Below are 10,439 nucleotides of genomic sequence, written 5' to 3'. Positions count from 1 at the left end.
TGGATGCAATAATCTATTCAGTGTGATGACTATGTGTGGTGCCTAAATTACGCATGTATCATGGCGACCCTGTGGATGAGACATCTCCAAGCCTCCTTATCTTCCACTGTTTTGCTTAGTTCCTGCAAATCCATGCCTGTGATTTTGCATAATACTGACCCTTCTCCTTGCCTCATATTCTATAATTATTCTGATCCCATAGCTACATGCTTTCCTCAGGTGACTATCTATTTAAACCCCTGCTGTAACCTTCTAGTTTTGATTTAAAGAGCAAGCATGTGGCAGTGTCTTTTAAATTCACAATGTTGCATCCAACAGAAAAAATAGGAATAGCATGGGCACTGAGATTATTATCCTTTGTTACAGGAATCTAACTTTTACCCTTGACTTATCCATGGGTCATATAAAAATCCATAATTTTGGCCCCAAAATTTGCCCTCAACTTATACATGAGGTTGACTTATAACCAAGTATATATGGTAATACCATTGCTCAGGTAAATGCTAACAATCTGATAGCAACTGCTGAGTGTGCTCACAGCTGAGTGTGAAGTCACAAGTTACACTAACAACCCTCCAGTGTGAAGGGAATGGAATTATTGAGTGAGGGACAGATGAGAAAGCAGAACAGAGAGGAAAGCAAGGAGAAAATCTGCATGGCTGCCTCAAAGAGAAGTTTTCTCTGTTAATGAACCATTGAATAAAGACATGAAGAGAGCAAGAGAGAGAGGCAGATTGTGTAGGAAAGTGCATGCACACAAGCTCTGGAGGCAGAAAGCAGTGAGAGGATATGGTGCCACCTAATCTGTAGAATGAAATCGATTTGCTTCTTCTGAACACCTTTCTTCCCTCAGGAATGGTAAGAAGCACTTGGTGAACACAGCAAGGAAAAAAAGCATTGGGACACCTTGATGGCATACATAATTTCATAACAGAAATAGACTTTCTGCTCTCCCACCTTTGTTTTCTTCCCACCTCTCTTCGCTTCCCCTCCCGTCTGTTGTTAAGCTGGCAAGAGTGTCTGAAACAAAATACATGTATGTCATCATTTTTGCTAGACCTGAAGCACACCTTGGGTATTCCATGATGGAGGAATTCATAGAGGAAGCTTCATGGGGCAATTTCTCTGAAGATGATGAGCTTAGAGGGGAAAGTGCTATCACTGAAGTCTTGGGTGCGATCCTTCTCCTCATGTGTCTCTTTGGTATAGCAGGGAATATCTATACGCTGGTGGTAGCATTTGGCAGTGCATCTTTTCGATCGACAGGTTCTTTGTGTGTGTATGTGATCAATTTGGCTTTTGCTGATATACTCTACCTTTCTACCATCCCTTTTGTGGTGTGTACATATTTTGCCCAGGACTGGTTTTTTGGGGACATGGGCTGCAGGATTTTGCTTAGCCTTGACCTGCTCACAATGCATGCTAGCATTTTCATGTTGACCACCATGAGCTTGGAGCGTTATTGGGCAGTGACTAAACCATTACGGGCCAGGTGGGCTCGAAATAGCTACCGCAAACTTGCTAGTATTGCAGTGTGGCTCCTTTCAGTGTTGCTTACACTTCCCATGATGATCATGATCCAGCTGCGGGAAGGAAGAAGCCACAAGCAGATTTGTTTTCCCACCTGGACACCTGATGCTTACCGAGTTTACCTCACAGTTCTCTTCAGCACCAGCATCCTTGGCCCTGGCTTAGTTCTGGGTATAGTCTATTCCCATCTTGCTTGGGCCTATTGGACTTCCATGAAAATTATGCAGCCGCAAGTGATGGGCAGAGTCTTGAAACAGAAGCTCTTCCCCCGGATCTTCAGCATCATTGTTGCCTACTGGGCTTGCTTTGTACCATTCTGGGCATGGCAACTAGCCAAACTGTATTGGTCTGAGGAGCTGGAGATTGGGCCCACCACTCAGGCGTATCTCAACTTTGGTGTTACTTGCTTGACCTATGGCAACAGCTGCATCAACCCATTCCTTTATACCCTGCTCACCAGGAATTACATGCAATACATGGCCAAACAAGGTGGGGAGAAAAACAGTGGGGGCTATGTGCTCTTTAAGAAGAGAAGATGTGAAAAGCCTCAAGCAGAATGTATATCTGTGGCACAGGGAGGAGTGATGGAATAAAGATGGCTAAGGATAATACTGCCAGTACCCACATGAATCAGCTAGAGCTGGGGTCGGAGGGTCTTTTTCACCCTTACAAGATCCCAGTGGACCATTGCAGTGGAGCTGATGCAACTAAAAAAAAGTGACATCTCTTCAGGTTCATTTTTGACTGATTTACAATTGTTGTTTTTTAGTGTTGCAGGGGTTCAGGCATGGGGCTTTCGGGGTTTGCAGTGTGGTGCAGTGTTTTTGAACCCCCGAGGGAAGCAGAAGCAGACCAACACTAAAATTCTCCACAAAATATTGGGACGTATTTCTGGGGAAGAACTGTTGCTAACATGGTGGTTTGTAGGTTTGGAGAGCTCTGTTCCTAAAATATAACATTTCCAGGCTCTGAAATCAAGCTATTCACTTAGATAATCTTCTGGGACTTTATTCAGCAAATGATGGTTTTGCCATGAAAGGTTTGGAAAGGATGATAAATTACTAATAGATGAGCCACATTCTCCCACAGTGCCAAAATGATAGAATTACTCTCCCAATGTTACCGATTGCTTCCCTCATTAATAGAACTGAGATGATAAATTCATTAGTGCTGCTGTTTGAGGGTATTTGAGACAATGGAAAAGTTGTTGCTATGCTCCTTCCTGGCCTGTTGTCATTTTTAATGATGTTGCTCTTTTTAATTGTTCTGTTTAATTCTTCTGTCTTCTTTTAATGGGTTGGATCAAGGCCCACTTGGAGACTCAGTGGCATAAAAGGGACTTTTGTTATGCCTAAGTTAAATCACATTGACTTCTGTGGTTTGCATCCAAATTAGGCACAGGCAGCTGGGTTAGCTCCCCTCCCCCTGCATAGCTATCATTCCAGTCTCCCCAAAATGTTGCACAGCGAGTCAAGAAAATAAGGCAAGTGGATAAATGGGGAATTTTCCCAAAGGGGGGTATATTCCCCTGTTTTCAGGGATCACCTGCATCCTTGCCTTTTATTCTCAGGTGACCTAACCTTCTGTGTGACATGGTAGGAGTGGAGAGGCTGCCATGAAGAAGAGGTACAGGAAAGTTTGCATCTACCAGCCTAAGCACAGGCACCTAATGCTGGTTTTAACTCATTGGATATACAGTATACTCAACTGTTAAAGCTGTGGCTATATTTCCCTTTTATTCCCAATTGATTCCATGGGTCTACTTTAGTTGGAACTGACAGGTCACTCTCTCTCAGCCTCAGTGGAAGGCAATGGCAAACCTCTGAAGAGAATGTAAGCAGGAGGAAAAGGGCCAGTTCAGTTCCAGTCAGAGGCAGGGCACAAACAGAGCTCCCATCAGGCACCTTCCCCCCCTTTTTTATATTTTTAAATTATTTTTGACAAAAAATGTGCATGATTTTTGCTTGAGATACATACATAGATAGATAGAATGTGGCTAGCTGCTGGTTCACTTTCCCTTTCATTTCCCTGCTTCCAGCAAAGGGGAAATGTTGCAAAGAGTACTTTGCAAAAAACTTTTTTCCTTTGCGAATGAATGCTACAATGTGAATGATACAATGTTTCTCTTTCCAATTTGGCAAATTGGCAAACTGATACATGCTTTTGCTACTGTCTCTAAGGAATTCAGGGGTAGCCTAAAGAATGCATGGAATTGCATCCTTTTCTGGCATTTCTGAGGTGAGGAATTTATTATTATTATTATTATTATTACTACTACTACTACATGTGTATGAGGCATTCTGGGGTAGCAAGGAGGGGTGTCATGCCTCCAGAGCATCTTTGAAGCTCTTGAGACATATATTTAGTTAAGATTATAATAGGTTTTCTATGTATTAGTTTAGGAGGGGAAATAAAGAGCTACAGCTTTAAGAAAGGCAAGGATTGTGGGAAATCCCAGGGTCTCATACTGTCTCCCTCTAGTTATTTTCAGTGTGTAGTGAGATTTCAGCCAAGTCAGACCTGGAGAGAGTATTTTCCTTTGACAAAAAGATAAGTCCACAAAGGAAGAAAGATAGTCCTCAAAGAAAGATAGAATACATCAAGAAGAGAGCAAGGTATTTAGAAAGGACTATAGTAGGAAAAAGAAGAAATCAGTTTTGTGTTATTTGTGTTTATAACCAGTAAAGCTTTTGAAACTTTAGAAATTTGTGGACAAGTCTTTTGTTCTGGCTGTGTTCCCGAGAGCCAGAGGCCTTACTACACCCAAAGTCCATAGCATCGCTCTTGGGACAGAGCCAGTCAAAGGAAATCTCTCTCCCGGGTCCAGATAAAGCTCTGCTAACAGAGCCAGCCAAAGGAAAGCTCTTTCCCAGGCCAGATAAAGAAAGCTCTGCTAACAGAGCCAGCTAAGGGAGTTTTCCTAACCGACCATTGGAAGACTAGATAGCAAAGGCGAGAGCAATTAAAGCCCTTTGCAACCCTTTGTGTGTATGCTAAGCAACCCAGGTCTGTGCAAACTGCAGCTAGGCCTTACTACACCCAAAGTTCATAGCATCGCTCTTGGGACAAAACAAGGGGGGATACAGGATGCAGAGATGGCATTAGCTTGCATTTTGGGGTTGAAAATGGGGCCAAGGGCAGATCATAACCTGCATTGACCCAAATGCCCACAACACACACACACACACACACACACACACACACACACACACACACGAGGTTTTTAATTTGACAGAATCTGTGCATTCTGGTGCCTGGCTCTTTTTTTTTAAAAAAAGAGGGGGGAAGCACACTTCCGATACCCCAATGAGTGCTGCAAATGTCACCTATGACGATCGCTTGATTGACAGCAAGCGCTTCATATTAAACCTGATTTCCCCAAGAGGGCATTCGGGTTAAAATGCCCCTGATTTTTAGTGGGCACTTGCTTACAGAGAGATTCGGGAGCCCCCCCCCCCCCCCCCGAATCTGCCCAGTTCCTTCCAGGGCAAAACCGCCAGTGAGAATGGGCCCCCCGTTTTTTAAATGTTTGCTCCGCTTTTTTCCAATGAGGATCAGAATTGTTTTCCAATGGGAAAGAGTGGCATATATCCCAATTCAAGATTCGGAGCTTATAGGAGCTAAATAGGCCATAGGAACCTATTTTAAATAAAGAGGAGTTATATAACCCGGGGCAGAAAGGGTTCTATTCATTTCTAGTGCCTTCAATGTATTGGTATCTTTCAAGCATCCTGCAAAATATTTTTGTATCCGATTGTACAACATTGAATTATTGAATGATTTGTGCTCTTTCTGGATGTATTCACCATTAAAGTATTTTCAAGAGCACTGATGAAAGTGTGTGTGTAGTGGGTCCCCACCTTCAACACAGTGTGGTATGTCTGGTGCTTTAAATAAGAAACTGGATTTGAGAAGGGCGATCAGATAGAAGCGAAAATGGCACAAAGTCAGGATCTCTGTAGCTGGGGACTGGCTTCATTCCCTGCCTTGCCTTCCCTACAGTTCTAGGAGGTTACAAGAGCAATAACTGATATGATTTACCATGTAACATGTTGCAGACCAGTGTTACTGAAAATGGCAATCTGTGGACAAGTACTAGACCATGAGCTATTGATTGCTGGTCTGTGGTGAGTTTTCATGAAAGAAAGAAACAATTATAGCCAATGGGCTCAAATATGGTGCCAGTCCCTGGCCCAATGATGATGGGTAGGTGGGGGAGGGGAGGCTTCCACTTCACCACATCAGTAAATTTAGACTATAGTCTGTAAATCCTGGAGAATACTTCACATATAGTGTGTTTCAAGTATGTGCTTACAAACATGAATTATGAATGAATAGAAAAATGTTCATCTGCAAATATGATACATGACAGTAGATTTGTCAGAGCTTTAACATTGCAGCTTTGTCTTGAAAGTACAGTTGTAGAGGAAATCCAAGTTTGTTCTCATGTAATTTGTGAGAGAGCCAAGCTCCATCTCAGTAGAGTATAGCACCCCTGGACTACTGCTGGAGCCTTAGTATACCAGCAGGGCCCAATGCAACACCAACATCTGTCCTCTTGCACCACCATTGTGCTAGGCAGTTGTAACTATTTGTAGTTTATGTCTGTGAATCAATTCTGTTGGTTGAAATAAATAGGAGATGTGAGTTGTGGGTGTGACTGGAAGTAAAGTGGCAGTGAGACTGCAGCAATCCTGGGGGTGACAGGGAGATTCTCTCCTAGCAAAGGCCTCATTCAAACTACATAATAAACCAGTTTTCAAACCGGTTTAAACTGCCTTAAAGGGCCCTTATTCCCACTGGTACCGAATTTCTCCAGCATGGTTTGGTGGGAAGTGTGCAATTGGTTCTTCTGAATCCAAGGCATTTAACAGATCTTTTAAAATGATTTGGTTCAATGCCAGTGCAAATGCGTTGTCGATTGGATTCGGTTCCCTGTGACATTGCACATTTTAGAATGCATTTTCAATTGATCCAGTTCTTAATGTGAACATGAAGTGGGTTAAATTGAGTAGGCTCAATAGCAGCAATCAAAGTCTGGACATCTATTTGGTGTCCAATTGTCCATCGATTTGAAATGATCCAATGAAAAAATTGGTTTATTATGTAGTGTGAATGAGGCCAAAAATAGTTTTTGCTGCCATGCCCCCAACTGCTGCTATGTACCAATTGAAAAATGCATGCCCCACAACTGTACCAATAATGCAGAAACAGTCTGAATTAATCCTCATTGTTCCACTTTGCCAGCTTCTTTTAAAATGTCCCAGTTTCTCTTTTTGGCCAGATCCACATGGGCCAAAATATTCCAGGAGCAGCCCAGAGTATTCTGATCCTGGAGCTGCTCCTCTGTCCCACCATTAGCTGGGCTAGGCAGCTGTTCATATGCATGTCCTGCTGTGCTGCTTGGCGCACTGCTATGGCAAATCACTCACTCCAAGATCAGAACGAAGCGGCTAGCATCATTCACATTACTGGGTATCTGAAACTGATCTCAGAGCAAGTGACATGTTGCAGACAGCATAGTGGGACCATTGTAGACAGCTGCCAGGCATTGAAATAGAGGGCTCCACGTCTTCCAGGAAGATCTGGAGCAAAAGATGAGTTTTAAAAAATGTTCTAAAGGGGGTATACGTCAGGTTTGGTGCTGAATTAAGTGGACGTTGTCTGGACTGTTTGTACCAGAACCAGGGTTTGGGTCTGTACCGAGAAGATGTAGGACAGACATTTTATTTGGTCCGTATGGACAATCCCTTCTTCTCCCCACTTTCTCCCTTTCTTAACAGATTACTTCCATTGCTGCAGACTGGATTCAAAGTGAAAAAATAGTTTGCACTCAATTAATTCAGTAGGTGAAGAGGAAAGGAGGGGCAGAATCTTGCCCTTCCCAGTAGGCTCAGACAAAAACAAGCTGTTGCAGCCTCTTCTAGTTTGAATGTTCTTCCTCAACAATATCTTGACCACACTCTGATGTTGCTTGGCCATATGTACCACAGTTTTGACATGTGAAATGTTGGAGGGCATTTATTTATTAGTTATATCCCCCTCCCATATTAATCTGCTCATGCTTGTATACATGAGCAGATCTCATGGATCTTTTCCTTCTTACTTTATCCTCACAACAACACGGTGAGGTAAGTCAGGCTGAGAAAGGATGAGTTTATATCTCAGTGAGGGAACAGAACCTGGAACTGTTAAATCTCAGCTGATCATCACATTGTCTCATTTGTACTTGCCATTTTATTCATATAATAATCACTTGCTAAATCATGTGGCTGTAAAAGAAACCAGCAGCTCTCTCTTTGTCATGCCTCCAGAGCATCTTTGATGCTCTTGAGACATATATTTAGTTAAGATTATATTAGGTTTTCTATGTATTAGTTTAGAAGGGGAAATAGAGATCTACAGCTTTAAGAAAGGCAAGGATTGTGGGAAATCCTAGGGTCTTATACTGTCTCCCTCTAGTTATTTTCAGTGTGTAGTAAGATTTCAGCAAAGTCAGACCTAGAGAGAGTATTTTCCTTTGACAAAAAGATAAGTCCACAAAAGAAGAAAGATAGTCCTCAGAAGAAGAAAGATAGAATCCACCAAGAAGAGAGCAAGGTATTTAGGAAGGACTATTGAAAAAGAAGAAATCAGTTTTGTGTTTTTTGTGTTATAACCAGTAAAGCTTTTGGAAACGTAAGAAATTTGTGGACAAGTCTTTTGTTCTGGCTGTGTTCCCAAGAGCCAGAGGCCTTACTACACCCAAAGTCCATAGCATCGCTCTTGGGACAAAACACTCTTGCTTCCCAGCATTTTCTGATTTGGTGTAACAGCAGAATAAGATTTCCTTACCCATTAAGCAAAACAGTTCAGACAAATGGCATTTTATTTCATGCCAGTGAACAGTATACATAGATTAAAAACATTCTTATCAAGTGATTATAATGTCCCATTTGCATCATCATCATCATCATCATCATCATCATCATCCACTTCTCCCTATAGTTCAAGGTGGGGAACAGCAACAGATTAAAATACAACACATAAATAACATCAGTTAAAAAATCATAAACCAGAAATAATCATCTACCACTTCTCTCCCTTATTTAATATGTCCTTTAAAGCCCTCCAACAAACTAGTGTGATTGTCCTATCTTTTTCTCCTCTTACATTATGGATTTTTTCCTGTAATGAGGCATGTTACACCTACATACCACATTCCTCTTTCTAACGTAGAAGGCTCACTTTAACAGCTAAGGCCATTTCATAGACTGCCAATATATCATAGCATGGAAAAGTTATCTTTTTGTAATTCAGCTTTTGGAATATCCCATCTGACATTTGCCATCCAAAAATTACTTTTCCAAGCTCTACCAATGTTTCATACACGAATCTACAGATGTTTGTGTATTTGTAACTCCTGCTCATAACCATCCCTCCCCCATTTTATACTTTACAAGAATCTTTTCTCTGTATGTTGTGTTCACTGACTTTGCGTCTGCAAACAGCCTGCTCCCTTCAGAAGTAGTTGTCTCAGCAAATGGGCAGGACAGGCCCACCTGCATGAATACCCTTCCATACCATCTGAACTGAAGACAGCAACCACAAAATCTTGACCAGATTCAGGGCTATGACTAATATTTTTTTCCCTTTCCTTCCCCTGTATCATTTTCAACACCTTTGCCTTATGAAGAAATCTGTGGGGCTTTGAAAGCTTCCAACATGTATATTGTGCATTTTGGTTGGTCCTTTTAAGGTATCATTGTTTTGTGGATTTTGAATGATACTGTACTTTGTTATATGGCCAACAGGGCTACCCCTGGATATGTTTTCTGGAGCATAAACAGGTTCATTTAATAATACAAATAAACCACAATATCCCCTCCCCCCCACTGCTGTTCTTAGTGCCACTGCTTCTACTCCATTTATTCCTATTGCTGCTTATACCACCACAGGTGCTGCTGTTAAGAACCTGTCTAGCTAGCTAGTTTTCATGCATACACATATGGCATGGTAGACTGATTGATCCTAGAATTTATTCAGCATACCTCTGTCAGCATAAAACATGTCTGTGCAATTCTAGGCGTCTAGGAATTACATTATCAGTGCCAAAAATACTTAGAAACAGAAAGGGAACAAGGTTTGTTGCATGCATATGAGTGCAGGCAAGAGTAAAAGGAAGAGTTATGTTGTAACAGTGATGATAATCTATTGGGGAGTGCCCCTTCTGTTCTGTGTGAATTCTGTGCATGTGAAAATTATTCAAGAATTCTTCCATTCTGTGCGAATTCTGTGCATTTATTCAAGCTGGAGGGGTGCATTTGCAGCAACTATTATCAATTTTGGACTAAGCTTCTATGTCCTACATTACTTAATTCTTTCCTGAGTCTTTCAGGCCATACTTTGCTTTCTTCCTTTTATTTTGCCAGGGCACCGTTTTTCTGAAATATGCAAATGCCATAAAAAACTTTTTAATTTAAAAATCTGTTGTCATGAAATGCTGGCAATGCGACTTACACAAGAGAGATTGCTTTTCTATGTTATTCTAAGCATCACATAGATTGACTCACTATGTTGCCGATGGAGCCACCATCAACCCAGCATCCTTCAAATGTGCTGATTGCAATTCCCATCACTTAGCTATGCTGTAGTCCAATACATCTGGAGGTGCTAAGTGGGGGAGGTTTCTGTGACTGTCTTAATGCAAATCCTTCTTGCTACAGTGAATTTTACATCAGCTAGTAACAGCTGTTGTGTTTCTTCAAATAATTTCTGTGTACCTTCAAATAATTTCTGACTTGTAGTGATCCCAAGGTGAGCATGTGTGTGTGTTGTGTGCCTTCAAGCCATTTCTGACTTATGGCAGCCATAAGGCAAACCGACCACAAGGTTTTCTTGACAAGTTTCTTCAGAGGGGATTTGCCATT

At 41.7% G+C, this 10,439-nt stretch overlaps 1 protein-coding gene across 1 annotated transcript; it reads left to right on the top strand.

Annotated features, from left to right (window-relative positions):
* Positions 1 to 1,085: 1,085 nt before the first annotated feature.
* Positions 1,086 to 2,175, top strand: LOC149311899 (urotensin-2 receptor-like). Its single transcript, XM_089526756.1, has one exon. It carries the CDS (start codon positions 1,086 to 1,088, stop codon positions 2,121 to 2,123), a length of 1,038 nt encoding a protein of 345 aa, XP_089382882.1. The 3' UTR covers positions 2,124 to 2,175.
* Positions 2,176 to 10,439: the final 8,264 nt, after the last annotated feature.

The sequence above is a fragment of the Sceloporus occidentalis genome, unplaced genomic scaffold (genome assembly GCF_023333645.1).
Source record: "Sceloporus occidentalis isolate IW3139 unplaced genomic scaffold, rSceOcc1.0.p SCAF_5, whole genome shotgun sequence".
In the NCBI taxonomy this organism is placed as follows: Eukaryota; Metazoa; Chordata; class Lepidosauria; order Squamata; family Phrynosomatidae; genus Sceloporus; species Sceloporus occidentalis.
This window is presented reverse-complemented; position numbering and strand designations above follow the sequence as displayed.

What these genes read in the sequence shown, in the direction of transcription:
- LOC149311899 (XM_089526756.1), top strand. Translation starts at nt 1,086, where the DNA reads ATGGAGGAATTCATAGAGGAAGCTTCATGGGGCAATTTCTCTGAAGAT.